At 52.7% G+C, this 21,649-nt stretch overlaps 1 protein-coding gene across 3 annotated transcripts in view; it reads left to right on the top strand.

Moving 5' to 3' along the window:
• The window catches only part of FAM53B (family with sequence similarity 53 member B), a 56,471-nt gene extending 35,060 nt beyond the window's left edge, over positions 1–21,411 (top strand). For all 3 annotated transcript variants that reach the window (XM_087764596.1, XM_087764597.1, XM_087764599.1), the window contains one exon: positions 17,696–21,411. In XM_087764596.1, coding sequence (XP_087620722.1) covers positions 17,696–18,025 — 330 coding nt within the window. In that variant the 3' untranslated portion in view covers positions 18,026–21,411. The remainder of the gene's footprint in view (positions 1–17,695) is intronic.
• The last annotated feature ends 238 nt before the right edge of the window (positions 21,412–21,649 follow it).

Here is a 21,649-nt window from a genome sequence, read left to right as displayed (position 1 = left end):
GGCACAGCATGCCCATGCACTTGGCTCAGTCCCTTCTCTGAGGAACTGAACCGCAGGCTGGGATCGCATCCTGCACCTCTTCACTCACCTCTCTGGATTGGCCTTGGCCCCAGCAAAACACAGATTCTAAACAAGAGCAACCCCGACAGCCAAGTCCCCACGTTGGCTCCTGCTCTGGACAGCTCTCCATCCCACGTCTCCACGGTGGTGGGACCCTGTGGGGGACCGGGGCGCCCCCAACATGGGCGGAGGACACAGCTAAAGGTTCTAACAAATCTCAGCATCTAGCTGTTGGACTTGTGTGTCAGACTTCTGTATGAGGGTGTCATGGTTTAACCCCAGCCAGCAACTAAGCCCCACCCAGCCGCTCGCTCACTCCCCCCCGGTGGGATGGGGGTGAGAATCGGAAGGGTAGAAATGTGGAAACTCGTGGGCTGAGATAAAGACAACAGGTAAAGCAAAAGCCGCGTGCACAAGCACAGCAAAACAAGGAATTCATTCACTCCTTCCCATGGGCAGGCGGGTGTTCAGCCATCTCCAGGAGAGCAGGGCTCCATCACGTGTAACGGTGACTTGGGAAGACAAACGCCATCACTCTGAACGTCCCCCCCTTCCTTCTTCTCCCCCCAGCTTTATGTGCTGAGCATGATGCCATATGGTATGGAAAAGCCCTTTGGTCAGTTGGGGTCAGCTGTCCCGGCCGTGTCCCCTCCCAGCTCCTTGTGCCCCCCAGCCTGCTCGCTGCTGGGGTGGGGGGAGAGGCAGAAGAGGCCTTGACTCTGTGCAAGCACTGCTCAGCAATAGTGAAAACATCCCTGTGTTATCAACACCATTTCCAGCACAAATCCAAAACACAGCCCCATACTAGCTACTGTGGAGAAAATTAACTCTATCCCAGCCAAAACCAGTACATGGGGGCTAATACATGGATAAAGAAGGACCGACGCAAACCCACCTAAGACCCAGGTTCAGGAGGATGAAGGCGCAGCGAGGCCCAGCAGGTTGCCCTCCTTGAGCATCCTCGGGGAGCACAGAAGGCTTGGATCCTGCCTGGAAACCACCCTGGAGCGCCGGGAGCTGGGCCAGCGGCTCCCACAGGCCGTGCACTCAGAAGTGGGTCTTGCTTTCTGTCCCTGCAAGGGTTAGCCCCCCCCCCAGCAGCCTCGGGGTGTCATCTCTTCCCCAAATCCCTAACCATTTGCAAGCCATTCTTAAATCCTGCTTACCAGGTTAACCCAAAGTGAGAGTCACGATTTTCAGCCGTCAGTGGAAACGTGGAAGAGAAGCAGTAAATGGAAACGGGCTGAGCAGCGGGGACGGCACAAACAAATGCTCATGGTTACGAAATAGCCAGGATGCTAAAAGCAGCAGCGTGTCACCGGAGCAGATGTGTTTGGTAATCGAATTTCAGGCAAAGGGCTGCGGGCTGTGTGGCGGTAGCTGTTCGGCAGACCCTCCTCTCCACGCAGCACTCCTGGTGCTGGCTGGGGTCTCTGCAGGAGGTCACCGCCTTCAGGAAGGGTGCCTGCAGGTGCTTTTTCTGCTGATGTGGAAGGTTCATGCGATGGATAGGGAAGGAGGAGAGGGTCCAGGCTCTGGTTTCCACTTTGCAGTAGGAAAAGTTCTGATGGGTGGTGCAGAGCCGCAGCGGTGCAGTCCTCGACTCCCTCCCCAGCCTTGCATCCCCATGCAGGACAGGGGACATGATGAGGAGGCAGCAGGACCTTGATGCTTGAAGCAGAGCTCGCAGCTGGGCTGGATCAGTGTTTTCCGGCATCTCTGTCCTTCAGCTGCTCCCTCGAGGCTCCGGTGAGGCTCTTGGAGGACATGGATGGACACCTTCACCCAGAGATGTGAGACACACGCGTGTGTTTCCCTTGCAGTAGATGTGCCTGAAATTGCTGGCTTACAACTGCAGTTAACTAATTTAATTATCCCAGCGGGACCGAGTGCTTCGGCAGTTTAGGCTAAGCCCATCCAATAAAGTTTGCAAAACCCAACTGTATCAGGTGGCAAATCTGACGAAAATATTTCTCCAGGTGGGATCTTTGGGACAGCTGCGAGCTGCTGGCCCTGCCTGCAGGGTGCTGAAGCCCAGCGGTGGCACTGGTGCTCCCGGCACAGCGCCGACCTTCCTTGCCCTCTGAGGATACCATGGGGCAAAGACGGCTTCTCCATCGCATCAGACCAAGGGGAAAAGTTTGTCAGCTGGAAAACAGAGGGCTTAGCTGGGGAGATCCCGGGGGGTCAACAGGAGCTTCCCTTTCCCTCCAGTGGATGGTGAGCCCAGGTGCACATTTACAATTTGGATAGCCATGGCTTTGGCACAGGCAAGTGACCCAAGGATGGCAAAAATATAATCACTTGTATGTCCAAAAGCAACTCAGTCCGTGTTCCTGGAAAACCTTCAGCTTGACGAAGAAAGTTTCAGCCAGTGTTTTCTCTGGCTACTGTCCTCTGCATCAAAAAATCCCCCAAAGCGAGACAGTGATGCCTGAGCACCCTGCGTTACTCAGCTGCCCTCAAGCATGAGATTCAAGAAAAACAGTTGTCAGGGTGGTTCATGCTCTGCAAGCACCGATACGATAAAGAAAGGGTCCTGAAGCCCCATACTGCAAGGCATGAGTGCTGTAGGAATGAGGAACGGATTGCCTGGGTGCAGCATCTCCCTCCTGGTGGCAGCCAGAGCGATGGGCACCCCATCTCCCATCCCCTCCTCGCCCACCGGTCCAGGCTGGGTAGCCGGGGCCACTGCTGAACGCCCGGCGGTTTCTATCACCAACAACCAACACCACCATCACCGAGGAACTCTGCAACTGGGATCCAGCCCAAGGCATGTCCTCTGGAGCATCCCCGGTTTCCAGGGAGGAAACCCAGCCGGGTTTGGGTGCCCATGGCAGCGGGTGGATCCCTGAGGCAGGGATGTGCTGCCGGGCTTGGGGCAGCAGGGCTGTAGCAGAATGGGAAGAAAGCAGAGCCAGGAGCTGTGCAAGGGCCAGGGTTTTCGTAGCTATTCAGTTATGAAAAGCAGTTCTGGCAGGCTGCTCTCCGCGTGGGAGGACTGGCACAGAGGGACGAGCAGGATTAGGCAAGTTATGGTGAGCATTCTTGCCTTTGGTGGGGCGGGCGTTTGGGGCGTGGGGCATGGTCAGAGCCCTCCCTGGGACGGGAACACTGTGAAAACCAGCTAATTCCTCGTGGGCAGGGAGAGACGGGGGATAAGCATGCTCAAGAAAACCCTGCAGGTTTGGGTACTCCCTTAGGCTGCTTTTAATGCCGCTCTAGGAACAAAACTGGAAATTTAGGTGATTTCAGACAAAGAGCTGAAATAATGGCAAGGTGTCCATGTGGCTGCATGTGTCCTCTAGTCTGGCTTTATACAGGGTAGAAATGGCTTGTGTGCAATGGTCTCCATGATTCAAAGCAAAGGAAAGCCAAAGTGTCCAGACTGGGCTTTCCAGTAGACCTCAAAGCATTTACTTTACAGATGGGGAAACTGAGGCACGGGGCATGCCGTGAGTCCCTCGGTGCTAACAGTGGAGCTGGGGATGGAGCCCGGCGTGCTGGGTGCAGGATCAGCATCTGGCTCTGGCAGCGGATCGGTTAATTTTTCGCTTGTGCTGGTAACCACATGTGTTTATAGGCCTGAAACCTGGTCCCATAATCAAAATAAAAATAATGTGACCCGAAAGAAATGTTTTCTTCATACCAGGAGGGATATTTAGGCCAAGCAGGAGGGGAGGGAGCCACTCCTGGAAGCAATTACATGGTCACATAACTGGGCTAATTAAGAAAGAGACCTAACTGTTAAAGTTCTGCTGGGAGGGAAAATACTTGGGAAAACATTGCCTTTAATTCCTCAAGATCCTGGTGTTGTCTCTTCTCTCTGCAATTCCCGTAGCTCAGAGAGGGGCGGTGAGCCCATATCATTCCCCTTCTTATTTACTCATACAGCACCAAACCAGAGAGGCTTCAACTTTGGGCAGAAACCAAACGATGAACACGGTTTGTCATTGAAATAGTGAGAGTTTTTAAAAGCCACAGCATCACGAAAATCTTTTTGCTTTTTTTAAATGCACACCAACACTTTGCTTTGTGTCTCTCCGCCTTCGAACTGGGTGTAAACCTGGTGGGTGATACTCAAGCGAGTGGGTGACGATGATGTGTCATTTAATTATACCCAGCGTCCAGAGGCAGGTGAGATGCGAAGAGGCCGGTTTCTATTTTTCGCTCCAAGCAAGGAGGGTTTGGGTACCAGGGGAGGTGCCTGGCGTCTCCGACCACCCTTGTGCCCCTTAAAACAAGGACATCAACCATCCTCTTATTTCTGTGCAGGGCTTGGGCTTGCGTTCCAACTTCATTTTTTTTTTTCCCTTTCCATGTGAAGCAGAAGCCTAAGGAGGGCAACATCCAACCTCTGAAATCCCAGCAGTTGTTCTGACAGCGTGTTAATTAATCTCGTGATCTCCTTTCTAGGCGCAGCGCTCTTGGTCTCGCAGCTCCAGGGACCATGTCCATAACAGCAGGATGTGATCAGAAATGGTCGGGATCAGATTTTTCCTTGAACTGGGAGATTTCTCAAAGAGTTGGTTTTCTTTTTCTGATGCGGGTGCACCTAAAAAATATGGGAGATGAGCAATGTTGCCAGGGTGATGGGAGGTGGCTTGGACCTCAGCTGTCCTCCTGGCTGGGCTGATTTCGGCAAGAACGGGTGGTTTCACCCTTTGCAAGGCAGCAGGAGAAGGTGGCTGGGTGTATTAGGTGAGAAAAATGGATTTTCTAAAAAAACCCCAGAGTCTGCCAGAGATGCTGTGTGGTGGAGAGACACCTGCTTGGTTTTCCTCTCCCATGGTTTGGTGCAATTCTTCTCCAAAGGGCACCTTGCTGTGTGGTGACCCGGGGATTTGCCATCTCCCACCTCCGTGTCCGCCGCTTTCCGACATCTCTGTGTCAACATTTGCCGCAGGATTTGGGGTGTTGTGTGCCGAAACGCCTCACGGCAGCATGAACACTGGGTTCGGTGGCTTGTCTGAGTCATCTATGGGAAGCCAAGCCGTGGGCCAACGCTGGCGTTGGCGTGTGTGTGCTGGCTGAGCAGATTGCTTTCCTTCACACAGGCTCTGGGGAGCTGTAAGGGAGACGTAACATGTCTGTCACACCGATGATGGCCGCCCCGAATGAGAATTTGCCGTCATCCCTGGCAGTGGCAAAACGAGCCCTCGCTATCTCTTGCCCATTCTGTTTCCTGCCGTGTAAAATTTTGATATGGTTGTTACTGAGAGATTTTAATTTGTGTTAACACATTTCCAAACACAGCTATCCTTTTTATAGATTTTTTAAGTGAATGATTTTTAAATAGATATTAAAAAAATGTACATATATATATATATATATATTTATTTGTTCAACCTCAGCCACATTCCCCGGAGCACTAACCCCAAGCAGGGGCAGCCCTGGCTGGAAATGGAGGAAGGTCTTGTAGTGTTCGGAAATACAACTTGCTGTGGAAAGAAAGGCACAAACGTCTTTGTGGCATGTAAGCCATAGCACCGCTGGCAATAAGGGGGTTTATTTAGGAAAAACTTCTTCACTGAAAGGGCAGTCAGGCCCTGGCCCAGGCTGCCCAGGGAAGTGGTGGAGTCCCCATCCCTGGAGGTATTTAAAAGAAGGGTAGACGTGGTGCTGAGGGACATGGTTTAGTGGTGGCCTTGGCAGTGCTGGGTTAACGGTTGGACTTGATGATCTTAAAGGTCTTTTCCAACCTAAACGATTGTATGATTCTATGATTTTATAATTGTCAGACGTGATGAGAGATACTGGTTCCTGCCAGTTGTATGTGCACTGCTAGGGTCTGTGCACTGGTAATACATGACGACTTGGGGATGGTACCCGTGCCCCATTTCTGATGGCTCCATAAGGTTTTGGCTTCTCTGTGAGCCTTCAAAACATTTGCAGTTCGAAGAGCTACATCCCTCATAACAAATACTCTACTACTGATGTCTTCTCCTCCTGAGTTTTATCTACCATCTGTTTGATTTCCTGCAAGGGTTGTACCCATGAACACTGAGGAGCCCCAGACAGCTGGCAAACTACTTCTCCTCCTCCGTGAAGCTCCTTATTATACAGTATGGCATGTAGAATATGGGACAGAGAGTAGTTGCTATAGAACAACTAAGGCAATTAACATACAATATGCCCTTGCATCTCCCGGGGTTATGGAGAGCTTTCCGTGGTTATGAATTCTCCATAAATAGCTCTCTGCCCTGCGAGTGGGCTCTGAAGGTTGGATGAGAGGGTACTGGCAGCAGTGGACACCAGTTTAGAAGGTGGTGAGGGCGAAGTACTGGGTGTGCTTGATAAGGAAGAGTTATAAAGAAGACTTTGTGCCTGACAGACGCCTGTTATGGGAAGGGTGCTGAGATGTTGGAGCTGGGTACAATGGGACTATTCACGTTGTGTGCTGGCTGCCATAGGCAGACAGCACCACTGATGGGGCGACTTTACTGTCCTCCAAGGAGCATGTGCCTTCGCAGGATGGAGTCATCTGCACCAGGAATCACAAGAGCATCCTCCTGAAATGTGGATGGGTGGTTCTTGGGTTTTTCAGGATTAAAATCAGCTTCAGCCTGGGCTGGAGATCCGGAGAAGTGGGGTGTGTGATGCTCTTGATGGTTGGGAGCCAGGCTGTCCTCTGCCTTGTTGTCCCCTCCAAACTAAGGAATAACGGCAGTTTCCATGAGGATCCATGCGTGAAGGAGCTCGTGCGCTCCCAAAGCTGAAGTAAACAGGCCACCAGCTTGGAAACGCTTCAGGCTGGTCTTGATGCTGAGCGGGGAGAAGTTTCCAACTGCAGGATGGGAGAGGTGGCCTCTCCTCTCCGACCACCCAGCTCTTTCCTCGAGGGGTAAAATTCTCTAAATTTCCACGTGAGAAGATTTTCTGCTAAATTTTGGCAGCTTTCAGGCTTGCTGGTGAGGGCAGGAGGGGCGGCACCGATCTCGGTTGGCGTCAGCACCCGCTCGAGCTGGTGGCAAATATTGCCAAAAGGTAGTGACAGGCGAAAAACTGGAGGTTTTAAATTCCAGTCGTATCCCAGGAAATAGTTTGCTATTGATGTAACTTCTGAGACAGATTCCAGCTTCCAAGCCCCAGTGTTTTTTAAATAAACACGAATGAGAGCCTGCAAAGGTCAATTTGTGGCTTGGTGGGAAAAAGCCTTCGGTTCAGGATCAAAAGCAAATGACTCGGTTCGGAGGGCGCAGAAGACCTCAGAGGCCGGCTGGATTTAACTTTGGTCAGACTATTACACATGCTGCCATCATCATTCATTGCCCCGGTATTTTTTTTATTTCAAAACACAAGTAGTTGAAAAAAATTCAAGTCAATATTGGAAATTAGGTTCATAATGATGTTTACTTCTGGCATGAACTGTTAATGTTTTTTTTTTTCCCCTCCCTATTCCTTTGACCAACAAGTCTCCGTATTTGTTGAAGTCTAGCAAACTTCGTCTTGGCTGGCATCCACCGAGGCAGGGTAGACCAAGTGGTACTTGGTGAGGTTGCCCGCTGGCGCAAGCCCATGTTGCTGACATCCTCCTGCCTGTGACGCCGAGGGAGATGCTCGTACGCTGCGAGGAACTTCACCCCTGAAATATTTCCGTTGCTTTCAGAGGTGTTTTGCATCAGTTTTTCCCTATGCTGCACTGAAAACAAAAGTTTTTGTTGGGCATCATAGATTGGCCTGATCTAAAAGTTTTATCAGGTCCAGTGCATATACGTTTTAATGTATAGAGGGCAATATGTTAAGAGGAATGGATGCTTTTGAAGTTATGGCACTGGACTGGACCTCATATGCGTCAACTCCATTCCTGCCTCCTCTGCAAATGTCCTTCAGGCAGGTTTCCCTGCCTCAGTTTCCCAAATGGAAAAATGAAGGCAATGCATTTTTTCACCTACCCCTGTCCATAAGCTCCTGAGGCTGTGCTGGCTCAGGTGGGATGTAATTTGGGTGCTACCCACAGCAGCAAAACCTTGCTCTTAGGTACCGGGCCGTACCGCTGCCAGAAGCAGCACACAAAAAAGAGCCACCTCCCTGTGAAAGGCTGATCTGTTGGTGCAGCTCTGGAGTGACCATTTCAGGCAAGGTGCTCCGGTATAGTCAGAGGATGCTTGTAGGAGGTGATTTATTGTAGTAGGCTCTATTTTAGGTATCCGACAGAGCTTTTAATAGCAATAACGTATAATGCAACGACATCATTGTTTTGATTTTACAGCCTAAATGGTCCCATCTGCCCCAGTTATAAATTTGTGACTCACCAGACACAATGGGCTGAAAATAAATTCAGCCGTGAAGCAGAAGCGGGCTGTGCCCAGGGACGTGGGAGTTTCTGCCATGAAATCACTTCTCCAGCATGGGTTGAGACTTATGCGTGTGGACGGGCTCCTCCAGCAGCATCCCTTGCCCGGGCGAGGGGGGTCCAGGTGCCCGAGGAGCATGCCCTGCCGCCCCTGCTCCCAGCTCCATCCTCTGCTCCCAGCTCCATCCCACCGTGGGATCCAGGGATGCAGGGTCGGGTGTTGCCCCCTTGTTCACTCATGGGAGGACAAGGCTGGAAACACAAACAAAGCTTGGCAGTGTGTGTCCCAAACACACATAAAATCTGATTGTATCCCGAAGCTGTGCATCTGATTCATCACATGCTGTTTAACCCTCCGGTGCCCGGGCTCGTACGCTACATGGAACCAAAGACCGGCTTTGATAAAGCACAGAGGTTCATCCTTGAATGAATCAACATGCTCAAAAGCAGCAGCCAAAAGTGGTTGTTCAGGCTGTTTTTAAAAAATCCAGCACTCCGGGAGATTTCCAGGCTTGCTGCTCCCTCCCACACTTCAGGTGAATGCAGTGGTGGCAGGATTTGCAGACGACGTTGGGTTTTTCTCCCCTCGAAGGTGCTTCATCGATCACATCTTCTTCTGCCAGAGGATGTCGGAGGCATTCAAAGGATGGAGCAGGGTGCAGACTTTGGATCTGCGGCTAAGCCCAGTGCAGCAGTGGGAACGGCTCCTTTGGGCACAGGGAAACGTGGCCGTGGCCTCCTGGGCAGCTGGTGGGTTTATAGAAAATATTTTTTCAACACAAAATTCTAGTAGTGATGGTCAGAAGTTATTCGGGAGTCTCTTGCCTTGCAAAACTCTCCCAAAGCATTTCAGAAAAGCAGCACTAAATAAACCAGGAGGGCAGTTCAGTTTTCTTTTCAAGAGAAAGATGCTCAGGATTAGCCTGAAATGGAGACTGTGTCAGAAAAGTATGTGTACTTCAAGTCTGCATTTAATTTGCAGGAGGCCACGGTGCTGGGTGCGACGGTGGGTGCAGGTGCCCGTGGCGGGAGGTGGCCTTGGGTAGCACCCATGAATCATACGGAGGGGTCTGCCCTGCACCCGGTGTGTCCAGCTCGCGTGGTTTTATCACCCGCTCCCTGGGTTTTCTGCCTGTTTTCATCACGGGGCTGCCACCTGCCTCGCGTTCGAGGCGTGGGGATCAATTGGTGTTTGCTCAGCGCTCTGAGGGTGTTATTTGGAGGATGGTGACTTGCCGCATGCCACCTGCGCACCATAAATCACCATGCGAGCCATTGCTCATCGCAGGTCCCCTCTCCGGAGGGAGATATCCCAGGTCCCAGCTTGAGCTTGGAAAAAAACGAACCAGAGGCCATGCCCGGGCTGGGGAGATGCTCGGTGAGTTTTCCCTGCCAAGGTGAGACAGGGGTAATCCCAGCCATTGAGCACCCACTTAGGAATTGATTCCTTCGGAGCAGTTATGGGTACATGACTCCAGGTTACTTATTCCCCTCGCATTTTTAATCCAACCCAGCATTAATTTGATGCCTGGGGAAAAAGCAGGCTACCATTATCACCTTAAGTTAGTCACTGTGGGCTAAGCCTGCTCCCTACGTGTTGTGGGAGGTGAGACGCTGGCACAGGGAACTATTTGGGATTAGGTGTACCCGTGCACCTCCTGCCTCGTGTTTGAAGTCCCAGGTTTACACACTGCAGTGCTGCCTTTCCATAAATTCTGGATTTATGGTCATCCACGGTATGATTTTATCCCTTTACTTGCTGGTGGTTTCTTTATGGGCAGTGCTGAAGCTATGAGGTGCTCCACACCTGCAGCCATCCCAATTCTTCATCCCCGCGGTCCGTCCCGCTCTGCACCTCCTCGCCGCGGAGGACACGGTGTCCTGCTGCGTTGCTATCATCCCAGCGAGGAGTCGCCTCTCTGTCTCAAGCACTTTGGGGCATATATTAATCAAAGTGCTGGTGCGAATAAAGGCTTCATGTCACTGCCAGGGAGGTGGTGTCAACGAGGTGACGCTGTCCTCGTGCTGGTGACAAGATTGGTGTGGGACATAATGCATCTGCTGGTGCTGCTTCGTGAATTGTAGCAGGTGGAAGTGTCCAGCTGGAGCAGGTTTCCACTGAAATGGGCTGATTCGGTGAATTGAGAGAGTTTCAGAAAGCATTTTGCTAAGGGAATTGAATGAGAGATTTTTGGAAGTTTGGTTTTAATTTCTATAAAGCCTTGCTTTATAATTTAGGGCATGAAATGAGACCACAATAGTAGAATAGAAATATTATTTCTGTGCTGAAAATGATGCAAATAATATGAAAATGATATAGGGCTGGTATTCTCAAAAATGTGGTTTAACAAAAATAAAAGAAGTCCATATCAGTGATTTTTCATCCTAACTTGGGACAAGTCAAAATACCAGCACCACTGAATTTCCCCAAAGACGAGCCCCTCCAAACCCTGAAGTTTTGGGGGATGAGCTGGGTTCAGGCTCACCATTGCTCAGGCCAGAACCACTCCAGTTAAACCCATGGTGTTGCAGTAGCATCGTGGGGAGAGCAGCCCGGCCCCAGTGCCACCGTCTCTGTTAGGCTCTGGGTAGCACCGAGCGTGTTGGCGTCAGCACCCTGCGGTGCTCCAGGGATGCTCTGCCGCAGCAGGGAGCAGCCTCTGGCCTCCTGGGATGCAGAGAAGAAGCCAGAGAGCCTGCAAAAGCTGGGCACAGGAGGGAAAGACAACCTGGAAATAAATAAATACACAGTAATCGTTTGTGGGGCTGCCTAATGACCTGCCTGAGCAAATGGATTTCTCCAGCTCATAGCGAAGGGTTCAGTGTCTGTTAGGGAAAATATTTGTTCTTGGCAGGAAATGAGGATTTCCTCCAGTTATCGTTAGGAATGGGAATGGGCTGGGAGGCTGCACTGGGACCGAGTCCCCGCACGCAGGACGCTGCAGGGTGCTGCGCACGAGTGGGGCGGTCGAGCCCCGGAGAGCATCGCTGCTCTCTCATTCCGTGCGTAGCCATGCCTGCTGTATTTCTCTGTGATTCCTGGGCTGCGTCTCTCCAGCATCTCCCTGGGGCTCTGTAGCACCAGGGGGGTTCCCATCAGTGGGTGATACAACAGCTTTTTCTTCTGCATTTGGAGAAACCCACTAAAAATCCTCACTGTTGTCGGGGCAGCTAGACAGCTCCAAAGACAAGAGCAAAACTGCGAGTAAAACCAAACTAACTCTACAGGATCCAAATGCAGCGCTGATATTAATGACTTAAAGCCTCCTTCTTGCTTTTTTTTGATTTGTTTGTTTAATACTGTGGTGTGAAGCAACTTGGTAGGATAATAGATATTTCTGAGCCTGCTCGTGAAAGCTGTTTTTCACACCAAACAGAATAGAAGCAAAATTATCTGCTAAAGCTGTAGACTTCCAACGCACCATCTAAGCGCCGGTGCCTGCTATTGCAAAATTAGGATTGGGGCTATGTAAATATTCCTCTTCATTAGTGGATGAGAAGGGGAAGAGCCGGGAAGGCAGACCCTGAAACAAGGGCAGCATCGTGGTACCCGCCGGGAGCAGCGTGGGAGCCGTCTCCTCCGTACAGGGAGGCAGGCATGCTCTGCGGCACGTCGGCCCGACGAAGGGTGCAGCGGTGCCTGCAAATTACTCAATGCCTCCATAGATAAAATCTAAAAAAAAATAAAATAGTGGATGAGTTTGAGCTCCCTGATGTGGCACCACTGCATATAACCCAGCTCCGGCTCTGCACCAGGCACACGAGCTCTGTTTGCATTTCGTGTACCCCATAACTGCCTCCTGTGTTTTCCTTCCTCAGGTATTTCAGTCGTTTCTTTCCCGACACTTCATTCATCGCCCAGAGGCTCTTTTCTGCGGGAGGACAGGGTCGGTGTAAGACCCACGTCCCCCCCGATGGCAGTGTTGATCTTGGAAGCTGGTGCTGCCGAGCCGCGTGCGGCAGCGGTTGCCAGCGCCGCTCGGGGTGAGAGAGCCACGTCTCCCGCTTTTTGGGGAGGCCAAATAGCCACAAGCGAGGTGCTGGTGAGACCTGTCTGGGGCGTCCGCCGAGCCGGTAACGTGCACGGCCGGCGAGCGGCCCCGGCGCCTGTGCTGCAGCCCGGGGCTGTTGGCAAAGCTCCTGAGATGCTCCTTGTGGTTGTGAAGAGGAGAGGCTGGTTAGTCCAGCCTCAGGGCTGAGCAGTCCCTGAAGCAGATCTCCTCGCTCTGCCCGGTGCAGCTCCCTCCCCATCTCCCATCCTCCCCTTCCCGCTCACCGGGAAACCAACCTCGGGAGCACCAGCCTGGGGATGGAGTTGGAGAAGATTGCCGGGGAGAGCCTTAAAAGTAGGGGAGAGCAATGTATGTGTGTGTATGTGCCTGGCCTGGATAACAGCAGCTGCGATACTGAGGTTCTGTAGAGCTTTAAAACCAAAGAAAACCCATTTTCTAGTTGCAAGCACCCGGCCGTCCTCCTTGGCAGCACGGGTGAGCACTTTCCGTGACACAAATGCCAGGTAGGACTTCACCGTGCTGCAAACAACCAAAGCAACAGATAACAACCCAGGTTGAAGGTATTTTACAGGAGGTGTTAGCGTCTGAGAATGATTTAAACAGAGAAGCCCCCAGCAGAGGTGATTCTGTGGGCTGGGAGGGCTGGCAGAGCCGCGTTGTCCCCGCACGGAGCAGCACCGCTCGCCGCCCGCTTCCCCCTTTCCTTCTGGCACCGGCTTATTTTCAGCTTTCTGAAGTAACTGTAGCCCAGTGTGCTAAAGGGAGGTGATGACAGCCTGGTAGGTAGGGCCGGTGGTGCTGACAGCTTGTAGCGTTACACCTTCCCCAGAAAAACTGCGGCAATCACCTGGCAGGGTGGGGAAAAAAAAGTGTTTGCGCAAAAGCACTGATCACCGTGGGGATCGCGGTCCTGCTAATATTTATTCTAGCAGATCCATCGTGTTTGCAGGGAGGTGTTTCAGGGAAAAGCTCACAGCTGGGTATTTTACGAGGGGAAGAGTTACACGAAGAAATGTTGCTGAGGGCTTTCTCCAGTTCTCTCGCTGTCAGGGCTGCCACCCTCCAGCCCCTGTCCCCTGCGGGGATACACACTCAAGGGGAGGAAAAACCTGTGGAAAAGGATGGATGTGGGGGGTGAGTCAGTTCCCGCAGCCTTCCTGGCTCTTACCCGTGGTCCCCGCATGGTGCGGAGCATCACGAGAGCCCTGCGGGAAGGAGAGGCAGCCTGAGCTTGGTCACCACCATGAAGGGCTTTGCTCTTGGCAGCCCTGTGGCTCGTTCCGAGTGGCCAAGCGTTTCTTATTTGTATTTTTAAATGATTTTTCAGGTGCTTGCTTTAGTAACATCTCATTTTCTTGGTCTCCCTGAGGGATTGCCCAGCGTGCTGGATTGCTGCAGCTTCGGGGAGAGGCAGGGGAAGATAAACCAGCACCTCAGATGGTCAGAAACGGGTTAGCGCGGTTGTGAGCAAAAAGTGTTTTGGGTGGAAGGTACATTACTGGTGCTCGCTGGGTGAAGTCAGGATGGCCACAAGCATCTTCCAAAAGCCACCTGCGTCAGATCTGGGAGGGTGTCTGGATTCCCGTGGATTCCTTGAGATCAGCAGCAGTTGGGATGCCTGCTGCCCCTTCAGTCTGGCGCCGAAGGGCAAGGTTGTGGGGAGGCTCGGAGGGGGCCCAGGGCTGCCTGGCCACGGGGAACAAGCGCCGCATTGTGCCACCAAAACTGCTCTTTGGCCGATATCAATAGAGAACTTGACTGCCCAGTTTTGCCAGCTCAGCATTTCAGCACGTGCTAAATTCACCCAATAAATAAAAAATGAGCAAAAAACCTCCCGATGGGTTGAGAACAGACGCTGCATTGATGGTCGTGGCTGATCCACAGCAGCTCCGTGGCCAGTGCAGGCGATGCTGGCTCGGTTATCACCATCGTGGGGGGACCCTTCCCCAAAATGTCCCTCCCCGCACCCTTACAACGGCGTTCCCCATGCCGGGAAGGTGAGGCGTGGGATTTCGCGGCAGCCAGTGCCTGTGAAAACTTGTTTTCTGAGCCGAGAGCAGGCAAACCTGCGTCAGAGGGAGTGCCTCCGCCCGGCACCCTCACGTGGCCTTCCTCCACCAGCAGCCGCTGCTGCGCTGGAAGCTGTGGGACCGTCGGACAGGCTTTTCCATCCCCTTACAGGGAAGGTGACGACTCAAGGCTACACGTGGAAAATGTTGGGTTGCAGCATGTGTGGATTTGAGCAGGGAAAATAAGGCTCTTGGCTTGATTATCTTGCCAAAGTCCAATAAAATGCAAAATTTCCGTGAAAGTCAAGTACATTCATGGCTGTTCTCTGAGACGTGTCCAAGCTTGGAAACACTTTTCGTTTGGATGGGAAGAGTGTGCTGCGGACCTGTTTAGTTGCTCTCCAGGTTGCATCCTCCTTCATTCATCTTTATAGGCATCGCCCACCTCCTTCTCTGAAGCACTGTAGAGCATCTCCCATCCTCGCAGGGTGCTCTAGCCCACCCGCAGCAGCCCGGCATGCCTGCGCCTGGGTACCGAGCCCAGGGAAGCGCTGGAGCCAGGAGATGAGCTCGATTAGCAGCAGAAGAAAAATTAATGTTCTCAGAAGTGCCAGAGTTTTGTTTGTAGAAAGGATTTGCACTTCTGAGAGGGCTGTTGACTTTCAGGAGACTTAGGCTTTCAAGTACCTAAATCACTTTTGGAAATATGCTTGCAAATTTTTGTAAGTACTTAGAAAATATTTCTCCTATGTCCTCAGGCCTTCTCCAAGTGCAGTGGTAATTACAAGTTGTCCATTAACCACAATGTGCAGATCTCTGCTTGAAGCTGTTACTCATTCGGCACCTAGAAGACAGACCACATGGAGAGGCACGGCTTGTATTTAAAAAATAGGAGAAGGATGACGTGGGGACTGGGTGCAGTTGGGTTTTTAGAGGACAAACACCTGTTTTTTCACATGGGCTTGGGGCTTGTGGGTTTTTGGAAGGTTTCAGAGACTGAAGGCCATGTGAAATGTAGCCCCCCCAGCTTGGGCAGTGGCCAACGCCTCCTTGGGCAGTGGCCAACTCCTCCTTGGGCAGCAGGAACTTCTCCTTTCAGATACAACAGCCTCTGCGTCATCTCCTGCAACAACCCTGTGGTGCATCGTTCAGTGCGGTGCCCAAAGCCTCTCAGCAACGTGTGGCCAATGGGTACGAATTCAGCACAAGTACCTTGGATTTCTTCAGAAATGACTGGAGTGTGAAGCAGCTGGGGCTTTGACCTGCATCCTGATACGTAAAGGGATGATTTTGCTTTATTCAGAGCTTGGGTTAAGTTATTTTGGTGGAGTTACTCCCAGTTTACCTGGATTTGAATGAAAAAAAAACCTCAAGCAAATGTGCGTAAATTCCCCAGGCACGTCGGTGGGGATGTTTGGAGCAAGGCTGCGTCTTCAGGCTGCGTGTTTGGTCACGAACCGTGTGATGGCAGAGTCTGCCGAGTACCGACATTCTCCTGGTTGCTCCGGCTTCAGTCGGGCCCAGGCTCTTGGCGAGAGGGTGTGATGGAAACAGCGTGGTGCTTGCCTTCCCCCAGATAAACGAGTGCAAGAGGCCCAAAGAGCTCTCCTCCTCCACCCCCCTGCTGTCCCCAGGCAACCCAACATCCATGTTAGCTTAACGACATTTGGTCTAACCTATATTAAGGGGTTCCCGTGATGAGAGTTTATAGCTTTTGGAAATCTTTAGCAGGGCTCCAGGATCTTTATGGTTGGAAACACAATACACCCGCCTACACCCCCCGCTTGCTGTCTCCAGCCCAAACCCCACTTTTCCTAAGCTGTTCCTCAGAGGTCACCTTGGGTGGACTTACCAACTTCTTGCTGCTCTGGACTCTCAAAGAGCTGCTGGCGTCTGTCTTAGCAGATTTAACCCCACCAGGCAGCTTGTTCAAGAAAATACTGACCGATGCCAGGCGCTGGTGAAGCCTCCAAGGAATCCCATCTGATCCGTATCTCCACCAAGACATGAGCCACCCCTAACTTACCATGGAGTGTCCTTTTTCTCCTTTAGAGTAGTTTTTCTTCGTGTGCCCATCTCCTACAGCCTATAGACAAAATACAAGCCGTGTACCCATGCTGTGGTCTTCTCATCACGGAGGTTTCAGTTGACGCTAAAAAAAGTCTCCCCCAAGACAGGGATCTTTAAAACCGAGGGATCTCCTAACCCGGAGCCCTGCTTCATTGCACATACGCTTCAGGTTTCATCCTGCACCTAAATCCCACATCGGGAAAGGCGAAAGGAGGAGGGGAGCGCTGATGCTCGTGTGCTCATACCTGTTTATTGGTGTGGTTTCTGAGGATTTGGGGGCCATAGGTTGTCTTCAGCTAGCCAGGGGGCTGCCTTCCCCCAGTACTCATTGGATGCACATTCAGGCTCTTGCGCGAGGCTTGCACAAGCTGCTGAGATGCTCCACGGTCTTCTCCTGCTCGGGGCACGCGCTCTGCCCCGCAGCCAGCGGGATGGCCACGTTATTTCCATCGGTATTCGCTAATTAGGATTTAGTTTGCTCCTTTAAAAAACAACTCAGGTAAAAGGCATGCCCTGTCAGGTAAGCACGTTTGTGGTCAGAGAGCAGCTCCGAGAGGTTGTGTCTGCTCTGCTCTGAAGGGTTTTGAATGCCTGCGAGCTCCTCGTCATTGCTGGAGTTTGAAACTGTTCTGAAGGCATGACAGTACATAAACTACGTTAAGTTTCTGGCCAAGACAACCAGCCTTGGAGCCTCTTCCTCAGAGAGACAAGGGACAGAGAACTGACCTCGCGTGGGCTTTAATAAGGGAGGACAGCCATGCGCCATCACAGCGGAAGGGTTAGCAGCGCACAAGCTCCAGCTGCTTAAAGAAGGGGATGAGGTTTTTCTTAGCTAGTTTAATAAGTGGAGTTGTTGGAAACGTTCATTTAGTTTTGGCAGAACAGCTCCGTACTGCCTTACACGTTGCGACTGGGAGGTGCGCGGGGTGGAGGTGGTGACGGGGCTGATCCGGCCCGGGGTGGGGGTGGTTTTGGTGCCATCGCCCGTCGCAGGGATGGGAGAGGCGCAGGAGCTGCCGTGGATGGGGAGGCGGGGGCTTGCAGCAGCTGCCCGGCTCCCGGGGACCAGGTGGCTGCGAGCCGAGTGTTTCAGCTGATCTCCTTGCTTTCTGCTGGGATGGGGGGCTCGCAGGTTTGGGGGACTCTCGGCTCACCTGGTGTAACTTCTAGCCCAGCACAGCTTCAGGATTCCCTCGATCCCTGTCCCCACACTTCTCTCAGCTGCCTTTTTCCCCTTGTCTTTGCAGAACCGCCAGACTTTCAACAGCCTTACCTGCCTTAGCGCCGCGGCCGAGGATGGCTCCCAGCGGCTCCCCGGCCCCCAGCCATGGACCACGGCCCCCCGCTCCCCGGAGGTGATGCCGGGCAGGACCCCCGCCTGCACCCCGGTGCCGGAGCCGCCGTGCTCGCGGGCCGACGAGCGCCGGGCCAGCAGGGACGACCTCTCCTGCGAGGAGGAGGAGGAGGGTGGCGGGAAGGAGGAGGACGGGGTGGCGTGGCGGAGCGGTGGGACGGGCGCCGAGAGCCTCTTCCAGCTGGACGGCGAGATAGATATCGAGCAGATAGAAAACAACTGAGGAGGGAGTGGGTCCTCTCGCCCCGGGGCCGGGGGGCTGCCAGCAGAGCCGTGGAGGGCTCCCCGCTGCCAGCGCGGCGGTGGCGGGGTCCTGCCACTGCTCCCCTCCTGCCAGCTGGAGGGGCCGAAGCAGCTTTGCCAAAATTTCATCAGGTATTTAGAGCAATTTGTGTGCGTGCGTGTGTAAATCTTGAAATTCTTTTTAACTACTGTAGCCAGAGATCAGCTCGTCGGAGGAAACTGCCTGGCCGACTGGGGAAACCAGGCGCAGGGCTCGCCAAAAACTCACATTTAGTGAGTAAACGGCTTTTGCCAACATTGGGCTGGAGCTGCTGGGGCCAGCCACGCTCCCCTGGGTCCCACCTGCACTTGTTTATTAGGGGATGCACGAGGAGAAGCCACCGCCCATGGGACTGGAAAAAGTGGGGGAAAACCAGAATAGTGAGATTTGCAAACCGAGCGCTGGCTGGCGGCTGCGGGGGCGGCTGCGGCTCCTCTTCGGTGCCGCATCCCGGGCGGCCCCAGCACCCCCCTCGCTCCCCGGCAGTGCTGTGAGAAGGAAATCACAAGTGAAGTGTTCTGCTTAAATTTAATAATGGTAAGAGCTGGGTTTTTACTTTTTTTTTTTTTTTAATTTTCCTTTTCCTGATGAGGAATTAAAGGGACCCCCAGCCCGCACAGCTCCAACGCGGGGCGGCATCCGCAGCAGCGTTCGGCAGGCGCTGCCCGAGGATGCTCAAATGCCTTTCTTCCCTATTTTTTTTCCTTCCCAGTCCCCTCTCTCAAACCCATCGGGAAAACGCCCCAAACAGTCTTGGTGCCACCCTCGCTCCGGTTCCCAACGCCCAGTTTTGAGCGGGGCCGGGCCATTTACCCATTTCCCAGCGGCTGTGCCCCTTTGCTACCCGAGGCACGGCTGCCACCCTCTTTTTTTTCGTTCTGCCTTACTGTGAAGGGGCTGCACGCCCAAGGCACGCCGCGGGGTTACTTGACAAAAATCAGCTGGCGAAAGGCTGAAAATCCAGGTAGCAGCACTGAAAGCTTTTCCTCTCCCTGTGCCTTTGTTAAGCACAGATAAAAGTGGTGACCATGACGTTTGTACGATATGAATTCTCTTTGGTAGAAACAAGCAGTCCACTTGCTAACAGGTTTAGAAGGACACATATTTTTTTTTTCCCTCCCTCTTTTTTTTTTTTGTTTGTGTGTTTAAAGCTCTAGGAAAGCTGTACGAGAGGCTTCCAGCATCTTCTGCAGGTTCCCTCAAGCTCAGGATTTACTTCCCGAGCTCTGCAAAAGCGCGAAAGGAAAAAAAGTCATTGATGCCAACCGCCATGGGAGACATGACGTTTTTAAGGGGCTTCGGCACTGCTGTTGGCAAAGCTTTAGGAGTCCGTAACTCAGAAAGGGCTGAGTGCCGCTGGTACAGGTTTTATTCATCATTTCTGGTTATGTTAGTGCACTTTTTTCTGCGGTGGTTGGGGATGCGTGGGGCGTCTCCCATCACAGTGGAACCCATTAGCTGTTATATAGCTTTATCCCTGTCCTGGGACCGCGGAGGCTTTGCTGGCAGCAGTGGTCAGCCCCAAATACTTGGGGAGGGGATGACAGGGATGTCTTTTCATTTTAGAGAACCCTCCAGCTCTTTTAAAGTGTCGCTTGATGCATCATTTAAAAGAAAATACACCCTGGCTTCATTTTTAGCCCTCCTGTAGTGGACGGCGCTGCCCGTCTCAGACGTTTTGGGAGGGTCCAGCCACGCCAGCGCTTCCCCAGGCTGCGGCCGCCCCTCCGGTCCGTGCCCCCGCAGCGGCGCAGCCGCCGCACGGATCTCGGCTTTGAGTCTTCCCGATGCTCCGTACCCCCAGCCGCTGACGCGTCCCCGGTCTCGGGGCACGCAGCTCCTGCCGGCCACGGGCACCTCCTCAGCTGCCGACTCCCGAATGACCGAAAAAGGGCAAATTCACCCAAATCCCTGTCTGGCTGCTGCCGCAGAGCTCCGGGTGGGCTCTCGCATGTGCGTCACCGGGGCTGGAATTCCTAAGGGCTTCTGTTTTCTTTCCAAGGGCTGCTACCGGTGCTGTGCCAACCCCCGGTAGGCAGGTGACCAACGGACCACTACCCAGCTGTACTCGACGTAGCCGTAGCATTCAGTTTACATACAGCACAACCCGTTTGCCTTACTAAAGACGCTTCTCCAATGAGTCATGGCCTTACACTGGGCACGTTAGCGTAGGCACAGACTACAGTTAGCGACGGTTTTGAGGCCACGGCGGTGTTCGGTTGGGTATTTCGTTGTTGGGTTTGTATGATTTCATGTACTTATTCTCAGTTTAAGAAAGCCTTACTTTTTAAATTTTTTTTTCTCTCTCTGTAGAGGTAAAACATTTGTGGATTTATATATATATAAATATATATATAAATAAAGTAATTAAAAATATTAAATATAATATAGTATGTGCCTCAGATTCAGGGGACATCCTGTTGATTGTAAAGTCAGAAGTGGCGTTGCTCCCCGGGACGGGGGAGGTCAGGAGATACCAACCCTACGGGAGAGCGGGGCGTCCCCGGGGGCTGCTCTTCCTTTCTAAAGGACTTCACCCCTTACGCAGATGCTTTGGGAACCCCCCCGGCAGAGTCCTGCCGCCTGCCAGAATGTGATATATTAAAGTAACATGCAGAAAATGGATGTTATTCCTTGCTAGCTAGCATTGTGAAGAGGCTTGGTGGCTTGCCCAAGGCAGGACCCAGCCTGGCCAGCGGCCGCTTCGGGTCGGGGTTCATCAGGGCGAGGCCTGAAGAAAAGGATTGTAATAGGAAAAGTCTTGGCACGCACATGGGGAGTTTGCAGATGCAGCTCTTCGAGCCTGTTCTATGAAAGATGACGTTAAAAAAAAGACAGAAGGAAGTATTTGTAAAATAGATTGTAATTTTTCCATGTTATAGCGTAGCCTATTTGGCCAATAAAGTTGTGTTTCAAGTGCATTGTTGAAAAGCTCCTGGCTGAACAGGCTAACAGACTTACGTAGGGTGTTCTAGGATTGTAGCAGTGCTTTACAGTGTCGATGGGTTTGATGTTCAAGAACTCAAAAGAAGAGGACGGCCAAAAAAAAAAAAACAACCAACCAACAAAAAAGAAGAAGAAAAGAAAAAAAAGCCTTCCGAAGCTATGACCTGTAGTAGCCAAGTCTCGCTGGCAGTGGCACAAGCGCAGCGGGACGCGCGTGTCCCCGGGGAGGGGCTGCCCCGGTGCCCCGGTGCTGGCTGCCCTCTCCCCGGGCGGGCGAGGAGGCCGCCCGCTCCTACCCCTCCATGACTTGATTGCACTAGAGCAGCTCAGTCTCAGGAAATTGCTTGTTACTTTTACTGTGTAAATAAAGCTTCCTGGTTGAAGAACCCCGGCCGGTGTCTCGCCTCTCTGTGCCGTCCCCGGGGTCGGGGATGCTGGGGACACGGCTGCTCCGCGGGGACGGAACGGCCGGGTCGTGGCAGCGGTTGGGGTTTGATGGGGCAGAGCTGGAGGCGGGTGCAGGAGCCCCACGTGCCTCTTCGGGCCCCGAGGCGGGGCTGGCTGCACCTCCTTGGGGCCCAAAAAATGGGTGTGGGTTGGGAAGGCTGGGGACCTCCA

Source organism: Nipponia nippon, unplaced genomic scaffold (genome assembly GCF_047370975.1).
Source record: "Nipponia nippon isolate SJK-2023a ecotype South Korea unplaced genomic scaffold, ASM4737097v1 scaffold_3, whole genome shotgun sequence".
Classification (NCBI taxonomy): domain Eukaryota; kingdom Metazoa; phylum Chordata; class Aves; order Pelecaniformes; family Threskiornithidae; genus Nipponia; species Nipponia nippon.
The sequence above is the reverse complement of the archived record's forward strand: the minus strand, read 5'-3'. Positions and strand labels throughout refer to the sequence as shown.